The sequence below is a fragment of the Pygocentrus nattereri genome, chromosome 27 (assembly GCF_015220715.1).
Source record: "Pygocentrus nattereri isolate fPygNat1 chromosome 27, fPygNat1.pri, whole genome shotgun sequence".
NCBI lineage: Eukaryota > Metazoa > Chordata > Actinopteri > Characiformes > Serrasalmidae > Pygocentrus > Pygocentrus nattereri.
Window position 1 is genome coordinate 11243270 of NC_051237.1, and position 23966 is coordinate 11267235.

The window sequence follows — 23966 nt, forward strand, 5'->3', positions numbered from 1 at the left end:
TAGACTCTTCAAAGTTTATGATTACTCGATTAAATAAGAAATACCTTTTTAATGTCTTTGCATGATGATAATACTTTTCTCCTACTGGTCTCTCTAACAATAAGAAAAGACTTTCTAAAGTCTTTCTAAAGATTTTATCTTTTTGAAATAAAGCACTCTGGAATCTTTGAAGAGCTAAGGATTATCACACGGTTTTTTACTGTTAATTAAGTCTTTTTCTTTCCTTTGTCCTTTCTGAAACCTGTGATTACACCATTCATCTGTATACATGCAAAAAATAGGGAGATTATTTGAATACTAAGATACACAATTGCAGCACCCATGTAACCCTAATAGTTAACAAATAGTCACAGCTTTATGTAATTTAAATCACATAGGCCTCCTAAGGCATATAGTGCATGTTCAAATAGTGTGTATTATTAACTGTTACTAAGGTCCATGCATTGTTATCCTAATTTAAGTTGGCATCTTGCTTCTTCTTGTTCCATTGGATTTACAGTATATATAGATTAATGGGTTTTCATATCAAGTTTTCACCGAAACAGACACAATGACCAGAATATTCACCAAGGTAAAATGGCAGTTACATGTACATTTTGTAAGATGTAATCCATTTAACAAAGTAAAAAAAAAAGATCTGCTCCTTACATTAAAGAATGAATTTCTCCACAACAGAGCACCAATTTCTGATTTCAAAGCTGTGGAAGAGGATTTATAATGCTATACAGCACACCGTAATTTTCATGTCTGAGGCCACAGTGCAGTGCAGACAAACCCAGATTAACAGGCAAGAAAGTGAAAGCATTCATCATGCAATTAGTGGTGGAAATAAAAAGGAGCAGAGAACAACAAATAATTCCTAAGTGCTTTTTGCATCACCAAGCCCAAGTCCACAGACGCATACATTACTGACTGTGACAGTAACAGTGACATTTGTGGAAGCTGCATTTTTAAAGGTCCCCTGATTTGAGCTTAAAATGGGATTTTTGTTCCTAACGAACGATATATTTATTTATTATATATACTCCACAGCAGTGATGCTGTGTCTGATCAACTCGTATCAGCACAACACACACAGTCAGTGTCACGGATGCAATGCTCCACCACCCAAATAACACCTGCTTTGTGGTGGTCCTGTAGGAGTCCTAACCATTAAAGAACAGGGCAAAAGGGGATCTAACAAAGTATGCAGAGAAACAAATGGACTACAGTCTGCAAGAACTGTCTGTAGAACTACAGAGAGCACATACATGGTATGTGGAGCTGATAAAACGGATAAAGAGTGCAGAAACTGTGGCCGGATAATGTACATAATGATGCACCGATGGCACGTTTTTCCCTCCATACCCATACTGACAACTGATCCTCTAGTGTCTGCCAATTCAGTATTGGCCACGTCTTGGTAACACCGGAGTTCATAAGGCTATATGACGTCTGCATAAGATCGCCATGGCAACTGACTTAAAACTCACACTAACACTTTACTGTGGGGTACTGTTCATAAGGCTACATGACACTTACATAAACTTATGACAACTGACATAACCCTACATGAATGTTCATAAATGCTCATTCCAACAGGTGTAATATATCATAAAGGCTACTTTAGGTGACTGATCAAAATTGGTATGTGTAACTTATAGATTATGATGCCTATTGGAATAAGCATTTTTCAACATTTATGTAAGGTTATTTCAGTTGTCTTGAAAAGCTTATGTAGGTGTCATGTAGCCTTATGAATAGTACCCTACAGTAAAGTGTTACCAAACTCACTTTACCTAAGAGAAATCAGAAAATGTTCACTTTTTTGTTCCATCAGCCTGACGTGGTGAACTACTCCAAAAATTTAACATATGTTAAACTACAAAGTCTGTCATTACATCCCAGAAGGTGTCATGACAACCTAATGCCATCTGACACAGACCTTATGTCAACCTGACATTAGAGATAACATATGTTAGGACAAATGACACCTTTTGGAATATGTGTATATAAACGTTTATGGAGGTCAATTGCAATTAAAGGCTTATGTAGGTGTCATGTAGCCTAATAAATGCAGTCCTACAGTAAAGTGTTACCTCACTCTTTTAAACAGCTTCATATAATTAGAGATTTCGGTGATGGTGGGCAGTACTGCATGCAATTCCAGTTCAGGCTACATACTAGCACATAAAAGTGTTTCTAATTCAGAGTACGCTCAGGGCTAGGTAAATGCTCCACATTTCAGCACTTTAGGCTATTTGCCATTCCACCTCAGTGGGCTTGGCAATTTGCGTCCAACCAAAACGAACATGATGCAGGTGCTGTCATTTCTGCCTCCCTATTAAACACAGTGCTAAGACAAAAAATACAGACTGCTTATTTCAGGATAGTCATGGCTAATGCACATTATAATTGGCCTGAACATGGGACAATAAATCTTGATATGTTTGCAGCAAGGACACATACAGACTCTTAAGCCTGATACGCTGCAGGGAATCGGGGCATGAATACTGCCAGACTAATTTCCATCTATTTAGTGTATTTTCCAACAGAAGGATGGGTGTGTTTGGAGAGGAAGAACATGGAGATTCTGCTTTACTGCCTGACAAACATCCAGACATGTTCTATGTTGTATTCTTTAAAACATACTTTAAATTATGGAGCTCTCATAGATACCATAATTCAAGACGATCATTGGATGGCGCACGTCCACACCCATACCCACACACTCATGCATACACAACACAACCTACAAAGGCAAACACCCAAGAGATTAGACACAGGCATCTAACACAAGTGGGCATGTACATCAAAGAACCCATGCAGGGAAGCACACATCATATATGACAACAGGGGCGTACAGTCGTGCATTTCTAGGCTTTTAAATAAGGGAAATGAGGGAAAAATTTCATGTTACAATTTAACAAGTTCACCTTTACTTAACTTGACAACAACTACTCTGAATAAGTGATAGGAATAATCATAATACTCTTTGCACATCATTTCATGATGCTTGTGTGTGCTTCCACTCAGGCTTGAGCCTGAAATGTAGGAACATTCCCTGCAACTGTACCTGAGAGTTCTCATTAGTAAATTATCACAATTAAAAATAAAAATTGTTGATTTAACCTTTTCTATACCACTTGAACTTGGCAACAGTGGGTTACATTGCACAAATGACAAATGGATGAATAGTAGGTATTTCAGAGGCATTTATTTTGGAGAGCAACATTATATTGTTTGCAATATAAATATTCTGGAGGCTAGTATTATGGGGACGGACAATATGATAATATTTATCATTACTGTAATGAATTACATCAAATAATGTTAATATATACTTTCTTGAGCATGTTGTGGCATCATTAGTACTTAAAGAACACTGACCAACTGCAAAGTCCTTTAGAAAGTGTACATAATTGGGTCTATTTAACTGGTTTTAGCACAGTATATGAAAGACTGAATAAACACCAATATACCCATGGTTTTCTTTCTGGTATTTTCAGTTCTAGCACAACTAGCTCTTTTTTGCTCTGTTCCAAACTATCAAACTAAATATCTATCAAACTAAATAGTATTATGAATATAGTGTATCAAAAAAATGCCAAAGTATTCATGATATTATTGTTTATTGATATTGTATTGTTTTTGCCCATGTTGCGATATTGTTGAACAAACTCATATATCACAGTCCAATATACAAATTAGTCAGTGATTTGATGAAGTTTTCTGAATTAAAACCTAAATCAACTGTAGCTTCTAGTTAATCAGTAACAATCTTTGACCAAAAATAAGTGTATGCTGCATTTTCCAGATCAGTCTAAAGGACTGCCTTATACTTTAACTTTGCACTTTTATCAGTAATCAAACGCTACGGCTGGCTCAATCTAAATAATCAAACATTGTTTTTTCACTAAGCTGTTTCACCAGCTTACAGGTTTAAAATAGTGAATTGTTGTTCTAACCTCTTTCCTCATCGATGAAGATTTACGCAGTATGTACGTAGGTAGACTCAAAGTCTGAATCCTGCAGTAAAGAAAGCTCTGATGCACTAAAACTGATTCCTTATTCACAAGCACATTTAGACTGACCCCTGAAATTCAAATCAGCTTATTACATATCAATTTCTTAGCCAGGTTCGCATCTCCTGGTCTGCAGCATCAGATGAAAAGCCTTTCTGGTAAGTGCAAGCTTTTTATAGAGATGTCAAGTGCTACTACTGCAGGTTATCCACAACAAACAAGATCATTAATATCAGATCACATGTCGCAGCTTGCTGTGTGGCCTCTTCCACTTTATTACAAAAACGTTATACATTTTTTCCTGTCACATTAGATTTTCTCAAAATCAAAGTATCAGTGTACATTACAATGTATTTACTTCCACATTACTTTTGTTGTGTGTGTGAAAATCTGCTTTTTTTAAAACATGCTAACAATTTAGACTAGATCATACTGTTTAATATCACGTTGGTAACCTGTGATATTTAGTTTTTCTGCTTGTTTCCTGCAGTCAAATGTAACTTGGAACTGTAACTGTAAAACGGAGCCGTGAGTCCACAGAAATCCGCTGGGAACTGGCTAAAGGCTCCAGATAGGCCTGCATAATTATGAGATAATCATCTGATTGCAGTTGGGCAGATAAAAATGATTTTTTCATAGTTTCAACAAACGGAATTTGGATTGGGTGTGGTTTTATCAGTTTGGTTGAGGCTAATTCATGTAAATAAAAACATAACATATATGGGACACAATTGTTTTTTGAAAAAAAAAACAACAACAGAACTTCTGTTTCAGGCTATAACACCTTCAACACTGATTGATGTTTATTTATTTGAGCTATCTGTCTGCTGCTGGGAGCTGAGATTTACATAAAGATGGCAAAGATCAGATGAAAAGTGAACTTGTGGTTCATTTTCATTACAGCATTATGACTTTCACTATAGATGCTGAATTTATGATAAGTTAGTGTGTTGTTAAGCAAGTTGACTCATTATTTAGTGATGTAATATCAGCGTAGTCTAGAACCACAGGCACTGTACGCCACTCTAGTACACTGCGCACACACACAGACACAGACACAGACAGACAGACAGACACACACACACTCACTCAATACATATTCACATACACACAAATGCAGTGTATACATCCCACCATGCATCAGTCACATAAAGAGCTGACTATCTTGGTGCTTACCTCTGCAGATGGGGACAGGGAAGTCCCATACTGCTGCATTGCCTGCGTTGGTCACACAGGTCAGCTGAGGATGGCCATCCAACACGTAGCCTGTTACACAGCTGTAACGGATCTTGTCCCCTACGTTGAAGCGTGTCCCATACAGGATGCCCTTGGGTGGGACACCTGGGTTCCCGCAGGAACTGCTCTGCAATTCTATGGAAAGGGAAACGGAGATGGTAATGTAACCACATCAGAACTGCTGTGCCACACAGCATAAGCAATGTGTTTTAGAACTGGCACAACGTCAGCAAGGATTTTCAGGCAATCACTGAACATGAAGTTTTTTTTATGCGCCAACATTGCTAATGTTTTAACTGTATACAAGTTCCACACCAAGAAAAAACACTGCCTTATTAATACTTCATAATAATCTAATAACAGTAAAACTCAATAAAACATTACATACATATACTAACATTCTTTAGCAAGCTGTCTTCTCTAGTTATCCATCAGTTCTCTTTCCCAAAACAGAGATTACTGAATTATCTGACGTCCACGTCAGCAGCTCACTTGTCTACCAGTAACAATAATCGATTATATCACTCTACTGCCTGGGCCTATAGCAGTTTAATATGAGCATTTGTCTGGCATAATCTAAGGTTTTAATACCGTTATATTTTCTGAGTCACTGCTAGTATTTATAAGCCTTCATTAATAAAAAAAACACACATACAAAAAACTATAAATAAATAAAAATTCTCCATTGTGGCTAGATCAATGACTTGCTCTCAATACTGAGCACCATACATTATTAGATTAAGGTTACTACAGCTAACTAAGCAGACTGAGGAACTGTTATCCAGCTAATGTGATATCCTGATTTCCTTGCTCTCAAGGAAACAGTACATAAGCTGGTATGATGCAGTGTTTGGGTATGGTCCAGGGATTTGTCTGATTCACTGAATAACTGAACACTTATTCATTTTTCTTTGTTCGATTTTAGACCATGTAATCCACCAGATATCAACAGAATCATTTTTGAACAGACTATGTTCATGATGAGCATATGTCACAGGGAACACTGACATGGAAAGCTCTCAAGGAGCCTCATGGAGAATCTCTATGCATGTAATTCTAGAGATCAGGAATAAAGCTCTGCTGCAGGCTGTGTTTCGTGTCTCAATATTCAATTACCTTTTTAGAACCCAGGCAGATACCTTCAATTTCATATCAGAATCATGAGTAAATATTTATGAAGTAGAACATAACTCTTCTCAACAACATGATCCATGTTGTTCTCTCCCCTCATATCCAGTGCCTTGAGTCAATAAACTCAGCACTCTTCTACATGTCAGGAAATTCAAAAATGCACTTCTGCATGTACAGTTCATATTTCATAGTTCTTGTGTGTTTCCTTAGTGCATAAAAACTGACACCATCAAACACTCCCTCAAACCCACAAGAACGTAAAACATGAGGAAGTCTTACTGTGCATCTGCTTATTATGTATACAAGTGTCTTACAACGCCCTAAAACCTAACAGCTGGATTGGAAGCACAGCTCTGGGGGGGAAAAAAATAAATAAACTATGCAACCAATTTTTAGAGAACCAAACGGGATTTGTCTGTGAGAGTGCCCCAAAGAAACCTTTTCATCACCTTTATTTTAAGGAGTGTAGGGCTGTTCTTTCTCAATACTCAGAACAGCATGTCACTCCAGAAGTTTAAGGTTAGTATTAGTTGCCTTAAGCTCACTTATTTTAAACGCACTGTTGTTGTGCTGGTCTATCACAAGTAACCTGCTGCGCACCCTTGCTAGTACAGAGCAGAGACATTTCCAGCAGAATTCAGAGTGTTTTCAGTAAAGAAATCTTGCTAAGCTGAGTAAAACTAACAGTGCTGTCAGATGCAGTTGTTATGGCATAGATAATGCCTGTACACCTCCCTGTTATTTGGAAGGGAACCTAAAGGACTAAACACTCAGTAACACTTGCAATAAAATCTAAGTGGAGAGATGACAAACTGAGACAGACCAACATTTAACTGTTCGTTTGTCCATCATCAGAATGGAGGACTGAAAGCAACAGCACAATGTGTCCGTAGCCTATATGCACATCTGGAACATGCACATCTACAGATAAACGTGTGTATTGTATGTTTCTGACTAACTCTAAATGTTTAGAGAGTTATGAGTCTCTTTATCAAAGGGCAGAGTTTGTAACGCAACCTGAAATCTATAGTTGTATGTAAAAAGTTCTATTTTCTAAGTGAAAATACGTTAAAATATCCTCAACAAAGACCAAACTTAAATATGGCATTTTTCTGTCAATTTTGGTGCATAATTTATTTTTAATTCCTGAGTTTAACACAATGGAAAAACATAAAATATAAAATGTCCAATTAATTTTACAAATGCATATTTTACAACAGTAATTGTGTATTTAAATGTGCAGAAGTGTGTTATCTATAGGAGATGTGTACTTATTCTCACTTCAATCAAATAACATGGAAAGTGACCAGGTGCGCCAATGCATATGACTGTACATTTACATTTACAGTATAGACTTAAATATACATAAAGACTTATTTTAACAAGCATCAGTTGTCGTAACACTTACTGAGGTTGGATGACATCAACATTGACAAAACATGTCTGACTCTTCTTAGAATAAGCCTTCAGAAATGTATATGTAGGTTTATGTCATTTGTCATAAAAGGCTTATGTAGGTTTCACGTAGCCTTACCAATGCTGCCCTTCAGTAAAGCGCTCTTGAGTTTATTTATTTATGGGTTTTTTTTTTTTACATCTGTACTTTTAGAAAAGTTCTGAGTTAATCTTTGTATTGGGCCTCCATTATTAAAGAAATAAAAGGATTATAAGAGGACGCCAAAGCATTTCCATTACATTTAGACCTTTAAGAAAAATGCAAATGAACATTACTAATGCATGTAAATGGCTGTTAAACAGGCTATATTTGTGTACTGTTGATATCAGACTTAGTTCTGCTGGCATGGAATTGGATTAAAATAGATTCACTATGGCCAAACATTTGTAACAGAGAGTTTTCAGGTAAAACCCTGTCTCAGCAATTGTGTTTCGGTAGCAGCTATCTTGCCTGTAGTACAGCATCAATATAACCCTGTATTCAGTACACAGCATCTTGTCCTGTCTAACTCAGACATTTCGGGGAGGCCTTTTTAACAGAAGTGCCAGTTGAAGCTTTTATTTCAGTATTTACGGGCCATAAACTGCACAGCTTATTAAGCCTTTATGTCTTGTAAACCAACAAGCAACAGTAACAAAGGTAATTAAGTTACCGTCACTGTCACAGCTGACGTAGTGTTTTGAGAAATATAATCCATTAACAAGTGTAGAACGAGTGTTCTGATCAACATCCTCCAAAGTCTACATGAGGCTCATTGACCATCTTACATCTCACTCATGAAGCAAAATCTTTTTTCCAGACCTTTTCTGAATTTATTAACTACACACCTAAAATGAAGGTGCTTAAAAATAATCTTTAGATAATCTTTCAGTGGACGCTTCTTGAAAGAAATACTCTAGTGCTTTCCAACCAAAGGTCATTCTTCTTTGATATCTTTATTTTCTTGGACGATGTCAGCAGATGAAACAAGGAATTGGATTATTGCTGAATGCAGGGCAATGAACATTGCTCAGTTCTGATGAACCCCTGTGCTCGACTGTAGATCTCCACACAATATCCAAACTGTTATATATCTATATATATCTAACTGTTGGGCTAACATCCGTTTAACCTCATAACACATCTTTGTGTTAAGCAAATGACAACAGATCAATCAGTTCAAAGCATGGAAGTATTTTCTGCTACATTAACAGCCTGGAAAGTGAGGCCATTGTTTTTTCAAGAAGCACCTCACTTGAATCTATCTGTCAATAAGCTCCCATTATTGGAATAAACCCCAGATGGATGAATTCCCAGCTTTTCTTCTGAGAAAATGTTTTCACACATAAATTCCAAACAAGAACCAATGAATTCTCCAGTGAACAGGACATTCTCACCCAGCTCCTCAGAGATCCTCAGAAGATTTCAAGGCCTTCACAAACTTTGGATGCCAGTTTAATTTGGCTAGAAGGTTTTCTTTCATCCAGGCATGTAAGCTCTACTTTCACCATCTCATCTTTACTGTTTTATCCTTAGTCTACATTTGTAGAAGCTAACACACACCCTTCATTAGCTCTATTGTCTGACCTGATTATCTTTCACAAACACTTTCTGCAAGAACTCAATGCCATTTGCCCATGAAAAGAGACCAAGTCACCTGAACCAGAGCTACAGTCAAAATCAGTAACATACAGAGTAAATCGTTTAGAAATACAACATGTACATTTACTATCTGCCCTTTTCATATCATCGCTTCAACACATGCAGATGCTACCTAAATAGTAATTTGGCTTCACATCTTTCAAAATACAGTCTTTCAAAATTACAGTTTATATTTGAATGAATGTCTCAATTAGTTGCACTTCAAAATCAATTCACCTCCTTTAGCAAACTTTCAGAACTAGATCAAGTCATTGACATTATTGCCTTTAAAAATTAGGTGAGGAATTAGATATTGTGACGTTTCTGACTGATCTGAGATCTTGACTTGTTAATCATTAATTATTTAGGTTTAATTGGATTCATGATTAAGCCATTAAGCCCTAAGGGTCTGTCTTCAGGCCCACACTTCAATCTCTCACTCTCATAACTACAGCTTACATTTCAGTTTCATGGTACTTACCAAATAATTAATAAATTCAATAAACTTTGGAACACAGAGAATGAATATAAGATTTACTCACAATCCATTTTATTTCAATGGTTAAAACTGTCAGTATCTCTAATTTTTTTATTAAAATATTCACCACCCATTTTGTCTCTATGGTGAAGATACAGTGAACAGTTATGTTCACAAATGAAAATTATGTGCTCAAATGTTAATTTTGGCGCATTTCTGGTCCATTCATTATTATTTTACAATTTTAACACATTGCAAAGAGTAGCCGGTGTTTACAGATACGGTAAAAAACAAAAAAAATGCAAAAACTGGAGATAAAAGATCAACAACGATATGCCTTCTTCTGATGACCCCTCATAAAGTTCAGGGTGATTTCTAAAATAGCTGCAAAGGCATATGTAACTCAAAAACAGAACAATCAATTTTCTTCAAATAAGAAGCAGCATGACATTAACAACCTTGTGCATTTGCTGCAAATTACTTCCTGTTCCTTTTGTATTAGTACAGGTGTAGCTGAGCTTTTATGGTACAAGCGCTTATATGGGTCACATCACCTAATTAATGCTTAGCTTCAAATTCAGCTTTCTCTACAGGACATAGATTAGATATAGTAGGTTGCTGCAGTTGCACTACCACTTCTCCCAAGAAAAAGCCTATCAACTCCCTTTATTACTGCCTTCAACTATGTAATGAAAGGTGTTACACATTAGTACAGATCATGCCACTCTCCTGACAGACAATGTCAGAGTTGTGGATGGATACTGGAGAATGGAGACAGTGCCTGCAAAAAAATTATTGGACAGAAGATAAAACACCTCCTTATAACTTATCGTGTTCCAAAATAGTAAACTAAACGCTGGGCATAAAAGTCACAGATAACAGCTCTTAAGAACAGATCTATGGACAATCTAAATTGTCCGTACTGTAGAGGACACGAAAAACAGGCACATCAGAATGATTAAATGAAATGGATGAATGTGATAATCCTGTGTCAGCAGAACATGCAGTTGAAGCCCTTGAGGGCTGTCAATTTTGCCATTTAGAGCTGTGATGAATAGCTCACATTTATCAATGAGGCTGACAGGAATGCCAATGAAATAAAAAGATCCTATATCAATAGAAAGGCTAACAAAATCCAGACAGTGTTTATGCAATATCTAAAGTGTTAACCCAACATCAATGGGTGCCAGATCAAAAACGTAATTATAACAGCAGTGTACAACAATAATTGACCCTTAACCCAACCCAATTCAACATCTTTGCCCCCTTTGACTCAGTAAAATCAGACCTCAAAGCAAGTTTTATGCATATATTATGTCAATGTTGGACATCAGTATGTGGAATTGGAGCTTCCTGTGTCCTACTGTGTTTTCTATAAAGCAAGCTTAATGCTGCGTTTCTGGCTGCCAATTACTATGGAAACGATTAATATTGATTCATTTCATCTGACGTGTGAAGTATATTACAATTTATAAATCTGCTTGCCCAAAATGATAGCTCTTGTAATACAAAAAAAAATCTACATTTTTTTTGCTTTGCTAGATGATGTTTCTTATATGTATAAATAATGAAAAACGGCATTAAAAAAATCACCTTATTAACAGAGAAGAGCAGATGAAACAGCAAAAAAGGCCCCTTGTTACGTAAACATGAAAGTTCTAAGTACTTTGCAATTTATTTTAATAATTAAACTACTTCCCTCAAGATGTGAAATATTTATCCTATATTCCACTTTATCTGCAATATTCTGGGCAGTAATGAGACACGACAGAGTAATAATGTTAATTTATTTTTGATGAAGGTTCACCTGTGTGAAGTCAGCAGTGAAATTGTTTAGCATTTGCACAAGGTTTTTACTGATTTAAATATGATTTATGTTGTAAATCTGCTTAGTAATCTCCTCTGATAAGCAGCCGTGACAGTGAGCCATGCTTCAGGGACAATCTGGCCTTCGTCCATGCTCCTACATCTTCAAACTGGAACAATGCAAGCTGTAGAATCACAGGAGGATAACAACTAAGCTAGCTAATGCCCTTCACTTGCCCATCACAATCCCTCTCAATGCCCCTAAAGAGAGTCTCTATGAAGGATCACTGTTGCCCTGCACAACCACTGGACAAAGTGTCAAAATCACTTAGAAGCTTTAGAGACTGGACTAGAAGAGGAAAGGATTCCTAGATATGCTGTGATTCTTTTTAGTAATATTCTGCATTGATGCACAAATTATCTTTTATGGGTCCACAGTACCAACAATTTCAGATTAAATTTTATTGAATAAAACCTGCAGGCTATTATATTTATTTAATATGACAGAATAAAAAATTAAAAAAAGAACATTTGATTTTATTTATTTAGTTTTCCTCTATGGTGAAACAAAGATGTAGGTCTGTACACATACACTATATTGCCAAAAGTATTCACTCACACATCCAAATGATTGAATTCAGGTGTTCCAATCACTTCCATGGCCACAGGTATATAAAACCAAGCACCTATGCCTGCAGACTGCTTCTACAGACATTTGTGAAAGAATGAGTCGCTCTCAGGAGCTCAGTAAATTCCAGCATGACACCGTGAAAGGATGCCACCTGTGGAACCAGTCCAGTCGTGAAATTTTCTCACTACTAAATTTTCCACAGTCAACTGTCAGTGGTATTATAACAAAGTGGAAGTGATTAGGAACGACAGCAACTCACCCACAAAGTGGTAGGCCACGGAAAATGACAGTCAGTGGGTCAGTGGATGCTGAGGCGCAGAGTGATCCGAGGTCGCCAACTTTCTGCAGAGTCAATCACTACAGACCTCCAAACTTCATGTGGCCTTCAGATTAGCTCAAGAACAGCATAGAGAGCTTCATGGAATGAGTTTCCATGACCAAGCAGCTGCATCTAAGCCTTACATGACCAAGCGCAACGAAAGAAACAGTGGAGATGTGTTCTCTAGAGTGATAAATCATGCTTCTCCGTCTAGCGGAGATGAATCCAATAGATGAGTCTGGGTTTGCTGGTTGCCAGGAGAACGGTAACTGTCTGACTGCATTTTGCCAAGTGTAAAGTTTGGTGGAGGGGGATTATGCTGTGGAGCTGTTTTTCAGAAGTTGGGCTCGGCCCCTTAGTTCCAGTGTAAGGACCTCTTAATGCTTCAGCAGAGCAAGAGATTTTGGACAATTTCATGCTCCCAACTTTGTGGGAACAGTTCACAAAGTTCACAAAGCAAGGCCCATAAATACATGGATGAGTGAGTTTGGTGAGGAAGAACTGGACTGGCCTGCACAGAGACCTCTGAGATGAATTAGAGTGGAGACTGTTAACCAGGCCTTCTCATCCAACATCAGTGTCTGGCCTCACAAATGTGCTTCTGGAAGAATGGTCAAAAATTCCCATAAACACACTCCTAAACCTTGTGGAAAGCCTTCCTAGAAGAGTTGAAGCTGTTATAGCTGTAAAGGGTGGGCTGACATCATATTTAACCCTATGGATTAAGAATGGGATTTCACTCAAGTTCATGTGCGCTGTTTGTAGGTAACATTCTAATTCTACTAATCTAACACTGTTTATGAAGATGGACAAATATAGGGGAAAAATCATAATTATAAGCCATAAAAATCAAAAATCAACTATCAAGATACACAAATCAACTTACAGTAACATCTTGGCACCCTCAACTGACATCAAGTCAAATTGTGAGGTGCCTACAGCTTCCCAACCATAGTCCTTAGTCAAAATCTCATCCACATAACAGGACTGTACAGAGAGCAGCAATAGGAATACTATGAAAATCTATGAAACTGCATTCATACGAGGAACAAAATATATGGGATTCAAGGCATTCATACATCCACACACAAACCCACAAGTTATACCCAGTAGACGCTTCTAGTTAAGCTGAGGCTGCAGAAAAATGAATCATGATGGATAAAAGAAATAATTCTTTCCATACTTCAGGAAACTCCTGGACTAATGATACCAAGACATCAGAAAATCGACATAAAGATCTTTTAGGACTCTCTCACAACTGTGTCCATACTAGCAAATGTAAAATTAAACAGGACACATCAATTCAGAGAGCCTAGCCCAAGGCAGACAATGGGGGAAGGTGCGATTTTTCATCTGTGGTAGTGACATTAATGTGGAAAAGTCCTCGAGCACCTCCAGTACTTAGCTTAGGTTAACATTCAGACATTTTCAAAATTCTACAGAAAAGTACAGACTAGAGCACTAAAAACTTCTGGACTGTTCATCAAGTGGAAAAAATGCTTCTTATGCTTTGAACATTTGACATGCCACCTCCTTGTTATCATATATACTGCCCTCAGCTGTGTCTGTCTTTTGCGTATATTTATTCCTTGTGTTATACATTCTTTTTTGCATGTCGTTGTTGTGGTTGTTACTATAAGCCCAAGTTTTTGTTTAGCCATGCTGTTCTTCCTGTTTACTTAGCCCAGGCTGATCTTTCAACTTTTGCTGTCTACTTAATTATTTTTCCCTGGATACCCATATTCTCTGTATCTCTAGTTGTCTCCTACTGTTGAGCTGGACAATGAAGTCAATATGATAAAGTCAATATTTTGGCATGGCCACATTACACTTGTCGAAAGCAACTTAAAAGAAAAAAGATGTACATTTTAAAAAGTTCATCAGAGTATCCTTTAAAGTGAAGAAACTTGAACTTTAGGAAATGCTCACTCTGTCACACTTCATGCACCTCTCCCTGTAGCTGGGATTGTAGGAATCAACCTTGGGTTTGATTGAGGCTGGTATGGGAAATGGGCTGTTAGCGGTGGAATTACCCCCACTCACACACTTTTTCTTCTGCTCTCCGCCAATGTCTCCGTTATCTGCAGGGCCCCGTCTGAGCTTGCCATCCATCTCCGTCTGCCTGCGACATGTGAAGTGATACGCTGGACCTTGCCAGGACTCTTCTTTGGTGACAGGGCATTTTCCCCTCAATGTTCCATCCCCTGTGTTGGCTAATATGGAGTCCATCAATTACATTGGTGAACATCAGTGCACCTTCAGCTGTTCTGTTAAGGTAGAACCTGGGCCCAACAGTAGGGCAGCAGATATCAGCATCAGATCATGTCTGAAAATCAGGGAAAACTAGACACCACTAGAGCCACTGCATATGAGCCAGAACAGGAGTGTCACAGTGGAAAGCGAATCAATTCAGTCATGTTTCACTAATGTCGATTAATTGCATTATAATGTATTCTTTAAAATTAGTAGTAGTAACACCAACAGTTCATTTAACAGCACTATATATCCAAAGGTTTGTAGACACCTGCTCATACAACAGTTCTTCTGAATTAAAGAATATTAACAAGGAGCTTTTCCCACTTTGCTGCAGTGACAGCCTCTACTTTTCTGGGAAGGCTTCATACTAAATGTTGGAACATTACTGGGAGGATCAGATTGCATTTAGCCACACAAGCATTATTATATATTGGATAATTAATTCTGGACCACAAATGCCAATCCAACTCACTACAAAGTTATTGGATGGAGCTCCATCACTTCAGAGAATGCAGTTACTCCATACCACAGCCCAAATCTGGAGAGCTTTATATCCTTCCAGCCGATGACTGGCATCAGGCACGGTGTGGCATCATGTGTTGCTGCTCTAGTGTGTCCCATTTCACTGATTAATGCTTTTCTATGGAAATTATACAAGCTGTGTGTGTGTGTGTATCATTGAAAATTTGGGTCAAAAATGGGTGCACATTAAAGTAACTGAAATCACTTAATTAGAAGAGGTGTGTGGATACTTCTGAACACACAGTGTACCAAAATCCATGACTGGAAATTGGATTCAACGTCTTGCTTTGGAGACTCTACACTATGGCACAGGTTCCCATCTCTGGCCCTGACGTATCCCCTGCTCTTCTTGTGTTTTCTCTGCTCTGACACTTCCACTTCAAGACTGGAAGGGCTTGTTAATAAGCTGATTAGTTGGATCAGGTTTGTTGGGAGAAGGGCATTAAAATGTTCAGGGCAGGGGATATCCCAGAACCAGTGTTAGGAACCACTGCTCTACGGCATAGCTCCAAAGAATCCTTTCTGGCATCCTTATTTCAAGAGTGTATTCTTAATAAACTTCTGCAGTATACACTGAAGATGCATTATTTTTACGTGCCACTACGGAAGGGGTGTCTAGTGTTATCGACAAAAGGCTAGTATGGCTGTGGGTTTTCATTCCAAATAAGAATGAGCATAACTTATTCCACATGTTTAACCAACTGGTCTCAGTCTACACAAGTGATCATGCATGCTCCTGTTTTCAAATAAAAACCTGCAACCACACCAGCCCTATGTGTAGAAGACTGGACACCCCTGCACCATAGTTTCTTTTCAGTAGTTTTACCTGTTTACTGCACGGCAGCACAAATGCATGTGCAAACAAAACCCAGGCAAAATAACTTGCATAAGCGTTCATGCTAATATAAAAGCAGTCGCCTTTAATAATGTATACGAGTATGAAAATAGCATTAAATGGACACAAAAAAGCCAAACATTGATTTTTTAAATAATTACTCAAGTGTCCTCTCAAGCAATTGCCCATATATTCTAAGGCAGCGGCATTTTCTTGAACAGCTGTCTCTTCCCATCATGGCAGCACATGGAAGTTCAGTAGAGAGCTTGACGCTGTGCCCCTGGCTCTTTCTGCCACACTGTCCAAGAGGACTCAACTCCAGTACAGCTACTGTGAGAGAAAAACAAACAGCTAGTCCCTCAGGAGACAGAAGCAAAGGATTGGTCAGCAAACAGTTCTAGTCAACAGCAGAGAGCATCCAGCAGGTTTTCTGTGCTTTGTGACTGTATGGAGACTTGCTGTGGCACAAGGCTTTCGCATCCAAATTCACTTTTAATAAAGCTAGGAGTCGTTATTGCATCGTGAGGTGTTTCTCCCGTGCACGAATTACGCTTCTGTTGTGGAAAGGAGAAGAAAATAGCAGAACAATCGCCCGAGAATAATGAGATCCGTATTGTTATTTCCATTAGGAGGCACACAGCAGCCTCAGCCTTGGCCTAGTCATTCAGTTCTGGATGAGGCCTAATGGAGATTCTCTTTTCATTACCACAATTATGACTCCATTGCCGTAGCCATTGGGGGAATTTCTTTATCTGCCCTCGGCTGCAAATTGTTCTCTCTCCACACAGCATGCGGTAAAAGTTGGATCATGTCTTGTGGTGATCTGTAGTACTTTTTGTCCTCTTATATTTGTCTCTAGGTGAGCAATTGCAAGTACGGCCCTTGCCAGGCAGGTACGGGCAGAGTAAAAAATGAAAAGTAAGTAGCAGAAATGTGGGGGAAAAAAGAGGCCTTCCAGACACACTTTCAGTCACACTTTATTGTTGAGACAGATGACACTGCAAACCTGGAGATTGGAAAAGGAAAGAAATGAAGGAGGCACTTGGAGTAAGAAAAAAAGAAAAACAACAACTCTGGCCTGTGTAGTGAAATTGGTATTTTGGAGATGAGAACCAAAAGATGACTCATATTACTACCTACAGCTAATGTCCTGGAAAAGAGAGGCCAATTCACACTTCATGCTCTAGTGTGCCAGTTAACAATCGATCATCTTCCGCCAAACTTTGGTTTGTTTTAAATGGCTCTTGAAATGACCTAATTTAGAGAAAATGTTCCTCTGCTGCACTTTGTTGCTTCGCATCAACATTTCACTGGATGGCAAATACAAGAGACAATGGCAGATGTCAAAGGTCATCTTTGAGGAGGCATAAAAACAGAAATGACAGCCCGATATAGTTCCATGTGGGCGACTCGTGTGCACGCCCTTATATGGAGACGCACACAGCCACGGCAGATAATCAAGTAGACAACCAGTATCACTCGCTCCACTCGTCTATTCTTATCCATCACGGCTAAAACCAAAGCTTTACACACTTTGATCATCTGCCTTGTGAGATCACAGGGACCACAGGTAAGATTGCTTTTGTAAATTAACCTGAACAAAAGATGAAAGAACGCTGAAAAAAAAGAAATATGATTATGTTCTCTCCCCTTTCCACCCATCCCTCAAGCAGCAATAGGGTTTGGTGAGCGCTTTCATAAACTTTGATGAAACTCTAACCCGCCGCTTTAATGTCATCAGCGGAACCTAAAGATCAGCCTGCGGCTCAATTGTGTATTGATCGCCGGCCTAATCTGGTATGGATGGGCTGTGCTGGCGGGTCCGGACTAAGAGCGACAGACTGCACACTAATGGGCCCCACCATCGGCTGCCCACCTCCACTGCAGCGCCACTTCCTTTGATTCTCATCAAAACGGAACCTGCCTGCCTTTTTGATCAAGCATGCCTCAGCTCATTCCTCTAACTAATTGTTGGAGGATTTTTGTGCTCTGTGTTGGTATAATTAATCAACTCAAGCAATTAATTATCAAGAGCCCAAAACAGCGGAATGTTTCCTGATTAAAAGGATGGAGTATCGTTTTGACAAAATGAAATTCTCCCTTATACATATGTATACACTTTTCTAGTCATGTTAAAAAAGAAAAATGCATATTTAGACTATGTTAAGCATTTCAAAGAGCAATCAAGACCTTCACACTAGAGCTTGTTTGCCCGCTGATGTTGCTTTCTGTGTATTATTTAGGCTAATTTAGCCCTAATCATGATTTGATGATTGCAGTAGTTTTCAGCACTCTAACAAAACATATACAAACACTAAAAGCTACAAGACGATTCATCTGCAGTAAATAAAACCACATTGTGTGGCATATTTTGGCAATTCCTGATTTGAAAGAATGCAGGCATTACCTACAACTAGAAGAGATCCCATTTATTCATCACCAATGCCATTTTGTTCACACTGAAAAGCCATTTAGAGGTACAATACTGTGCGAAGGTCTTAGGCACCCAAGACACATTTTCAAAATTTATTTTTGAAGTATGTGTTTATTTGCTGAGAAAAATGTTAATATTTGAATAAACAAAATTTATAGAACATTGATTAATAGTGATTTGATATATACACACACACACACACACACACACACACAGGCCACTTTATTAGGTACATTAAACGTACATTAACTGTTACGTTAAAGTTATTGTTTACACCATTGTTTTTCTTGTGAAATTCTCAGCAAGTTTGATGTGTCACATGACCCTCTTCCCACTGAAAAAAGTAAAGTTGGATCCAAAATAGCCGACTTCAAAATGGCCGCCATGGTCACCACCCATCTTGAAAAGTTTTCCCCCTTCCATAAACTAATGTGCCACAAACAGGAAGATAATATCACCAACCATTCCCATTTTATTTGGGTGTATCCATATAAATGGCCCCCTGTAGTTAAAAAGCAGCTCCTGTTTTGACCAAGGTGTCAAGGAAAAATATGGACCCAAGAAATTCTTGTTAATTTTTATGTTTTTTATGTTTATTTGAATTATGAATATGACTTTATTCTAATGTATATTGTGATAAACTCACTGCTGAGGTCAATTGTTTAAAATTTGCTTAGATGCCTAAAACTTTCGCACAGTACTGCACCTTCTACAAAAAGCTTCCTAAACTCAGATTAAGGCAAAGGGTCGCATGCAATTTTCTCAGTACTATTTCTACCAGACAGTACAATCAAGTCAAGAGGGGGGATGGGTGTAACATATCACTGCGATATTTTGTGTGATACATGGATACCAACATCTAGACAAATTCTTAACCAATGGTGACTTTTTTCAGCTCTACTGAAAACCAACCAACACTTGAAACACTTAGCTTGACAAAACTACCTTCCAATTCTGAGCAAGTAAAGAAAACAACACAATCCATCACCTACTTAATGTGCAAAGCCCTGCGTCTTCTGTGACATGCTCAACACACTGGAACCCAGGTATGTGACTCTGTCTCACTGTCGCTTCTGTGGCACATCTGTACCCAAAGTCTACAGACAAGTTGAGCCTAAAGCTGAGAAATCTTTGAGTACAGCAGAGAGTATTGCATTAATGTGTGATACATGGAAGTCAGGGCAGCAGATTCCTATGTGACTATAACAGCGCATTATCTCACAGAGGACTGGTGACTGCTGTCTGACGCTCTCCAAACTAGAGCAGCACACGAACGTCATACCACGGCAAAAACTGAAGACCTCCTGAAAAATGCAGTGCAAGAAAGGACTATGTAGATTGTAATAAAAACACAAGCAAGGCATGGGGTCACTTTGTAGACTGTAATACAGACAATTCAGTTTGTCAGGTGCTTGCAACATTTCTGACAGGTTTTATGTTGGCCAATATCTCTGCTTGACAATCCTGTTTTGCTGCAATATACCTGACCAAAGCGAGATGAGCAAACTAAAAACTTTGTGTCATTAACTAAACAGATGTGGACAAAGTCTTTAGTGGGGACATCATTTGCAGGTAAATATATCACAGCATACTGCAGTACTCAGCTTATCCTAAAATATTTTAAATCGCAATAATGTCGTATCAGGACTTAACTTACATGATTACTGATTTATCATATGGTTCCAACAGGCAGGGGCTTAAGTAAACATCCTTTCTTAATTAAACAAGACAGTTTCTTGATAGCTCTAACAGTGTCACCAGTTATTTTTGCCTTCTGTAGATTCTAGAGAGTGCAAAATACCACTTTTTTATTTTCCATTAACAATAACAATGCTGAAATGGCTGATGTCAGTTTGATATTTCTATTTTAAAATCTACTAAGCTTCAGAATTAGCTATTTTTAACTTAAGATGATCATCTAAAAGCAGCCACACTCCAACTCTTTAGACACTCTACTTCTCCACAGGAAGAAACACACAGGTAAAATCACACAGTGGGAGTGTGCTATTTCAGTACAGACCTTGTCACGGGTTAGATCATATTTATTGTTTTTTCTCTTTTGAATATCCAATGAAGCATTTTTTGCTGTTATTGGTCTGATACCAATATCTGGTATTGGATTGGTGCCCTCTCTAACAGATTCATTCATCCTAATAAAAAAAAAGTGAATAAATGTGATCAAACATTACAGAATAATGTTCCCCACACTTTTGACAACAGCCACTTTTTAATAAATATTTAGATGAAGGCTATTTGCATATTTCAGACATCACCAATGGTCACTAATAAGACTGTGCCAAGGCATTGGGCATAACATTAAAACAGCCAAAGCATTAAAACAAAAGTCATGCACCGATACCTCGAGTCAGGGCAAGATGACCAATTATAGTTTAGCATTTTGAATATCATTGTTTACATTCTTTACAAAACTCAGCCAAAACCTACTCTCTATATCGCCTTCAGACTTGTGTTTTAAAGTAAGATTATATGAACTACATACTTAAATGTGATGATGTTGTTGGTCTAGTAGTTACCATGAGGCTCCTGCATGGTCCAACTGGTGTGTGCGCAGACTACTGCTACAATGAGGCTTTTATCTCTCAAGAATCGCAGTAACAACTTGTAATTGTGAATTGTCCGATTTTCGACTTTCTACAAAACTGTTTGATTAGAAGAAGAGAAAAGGTTCTTTCAATTAGACTCTTAGTGTCAGACTGTCAGGTCAACTTCAAACTTCAAGACAACTTCACATTTTTTTTGAGTTAACTCAACTTGAGGATACCAGAATTCACCAGAGCCCTCAAGATAACTCAAAAAAGCTGTGAAGTTCTCTTAAAATGATAAGCTCACCTAACTTTTATTTTTTACAGTGAAATTGATTTTGACAGAAAAACAAACAAACAAATGCCTTATCTGTCTCAATATTTTGTTAAGTAGCAATAAGTGTCAGCATGTTCCTTCACAGTACACATAGCCCTATGAGACAAATTTCAAGAGGTTATAAAACGTGTCTCTCTTTGCTGAGCAATTACCAGGGTAATGACAGACAAGCCCTGTTCCCACGCTTGAGATCCAATGACCCTGTCTGCTACTGTCAGCCACTGCTGAGCTTGTTAAGTTCAATTCCAATTTTGCTCACAGCAGCTGCAGACACTGTTGGTAAAAAACAAAGATTCCAAAACCTAGTCTCAGCCTCCGGTCAACCCAGTCATGCTACACTCTGAGGATTAAAAGCAAGTGATTTAGAAAAGATAACCTGAATTATGTTGTTCAAAGCTAAAGAAGGGCATGGTATGGATCGAGGCACGTCAGAGGTGAATGAAGTGTGAAGAGGGTTCTGCAAACATGATGATGGCATCTCAACAGGAGTAGAGTATGGCAGGCGGGAGGGAGCCAGCATTAGTGGTGCGAGTTGTTTATTCTGTTGTCGTTTTTAATGAGTCCTCTGCTTTTGAGAGGAGATGGAAGGCTGTCAGAAACAACAGTAGTGAAGGGCACCCTCAGTGCTTTACACTGTCCAATCTTTCTTTCCAGCTGTCTGCCTTTTTCTGTTTGTGCTTGTCACATCATCTCCAACAAATGGAATTTCAGCTTATACAGTGGGGGAAAAAGTATTTAGTCAGCCACTGATTGTGCAAGTTCTCCCACTTAGAAAGATGAGAGAGGCCTGTAATTGATATCATTGGTAGACCTCAACTATGAGAGACAAAATGAGGAAAAAAAATCCAGAAAATCACATTGTCTGATTTTTAAAGAATTTATTTGCAGATAATGGTGGAAAATAAGTATTTGGTCAATAACAAAATTTCATCTCAATACTTTGTTATATATCCTTTGTTGGCAATGACAGAGGTCAAACGTTTTCTGTAAGTCTTTACAAGGTTGGCATACACCGCTGCTGGTATGTTGGCCCATTCCTCCATGCAGATCTCCTCTAGAGCAGTGATGTTTTGGGGCTGTCGCGTGGGCAACATGGACTTTCAACTCCCTCCAAAGGTTTTCTTTGGGGTTGAGATCTGGAGACTGGCTAGGCCACTCCAGGACCTTGAAATGCTTCTTACGGAGCCACTCCTTTGTTGCCCTGGCAGTGTGCTTGGGATCAATGTCATGCTGAAAGACCCAGCCACGTTTCATCTTCAATGCCCTTGCTGATGGAAGGAGGTTTGTACTCAACATCTCACAATACATGGCCCCATTCATTCTTTCATGTACAGGGATCAGTCGTCCTGGTCCCTTTGCAGAGAAACAGCCCCAAAGCATGATGTTGCCACCCCCATGCTTCACAGTTGGTATGGTGTTCTTTGGATGCAACTCAGCATTCTTCTACCTCCAAACACGACGAGTTGTGTTTGTACCAAACAGTTCTACTTTGCTTTCATCTGACCACATGATATTCTCCCAATACTCTTCCGGAACATCCAAATGCTCTCTAGCAAACTTCAGATGCACCCGGATATGTACTGGCTTAAGCAGGGGGACACGTCTGGCACTGCAAGATCTGAGTCCCTGGCGGCGTAGTGTGTTACTGACAGTAGCCTTTGTAACGTTGGTCCCAGCTTTCTGTAGGTCATTCACTAGGTCCCCCCGTGTGGTTCTGGGAGGCTGAGATCTTGCGTGGAGCCCCTGATCGAGGGAGATTAGCAGTGGTCTTGTAGGTCTTCCTTCCTTTTCTGATTATTGCTCCCACAGTAGATTTCTTCACACCAACCTGCTTGCCTACTGCAGATTCAGTCTTCCCAGCCTGGTGCAGGTCTACAATCTTGTTTCTGGTGTCCTTCGACAGTTCTTTGGTCTTCACCATAGTGGACTTTGGAGTGTGACTGTTTGAGGTTGTGGACAGGTGTCTTTTATACAGATAACGAGGTCAAACAGGTGCCATTAATACAGGTAATGAGTGGAGGACGGAGGAGCCTGTTAAAGAAGAAGTTACAGGTCTGTGACAGCCAGAAATCTTGCTTGTTTGTAGGTGACCAAATACTTATTTTCCACCATTATTTGCAAATAAATTCTTTAAAAATCAGACAATGTGATTTTCTGAATTTTTTTCCCTCATTTTGTCTCTCATAGTTGAGGTCTACCTATGATGTCAATTACAGGCCTCTTTCATCTTTCTAAGTGGGAGAACTTGCACAATTGGTGACTGACTAAATACTTTTTTTTCCCCACTGTACATTATGTAAAATAACCACAAAGATTCTGAACCAAATCCAGATGAGGGTGATACGCTGTCTATGCCTG

General features: G+C 38.6%; 1 protein-coding gene across 1 annotated transcript in view; it reads right to left on the minus strand.

Annotated features, from left to right (window-relative positions):
- Window positions 1-23966, minus strand: part of csmd3b (CUB and Sushi multiple domains 3b) — a 575187-nt gene that overhangs the window by 389079 nt on the left and 162142 nt on the right. The window contains 1 exon segment of the mRNA XM_037535436.1: window positions 5181-5375. Within this exon segment, the coding sequence (XP_037391333.1) occupies window positions 5181-5375 (195 nt within the window).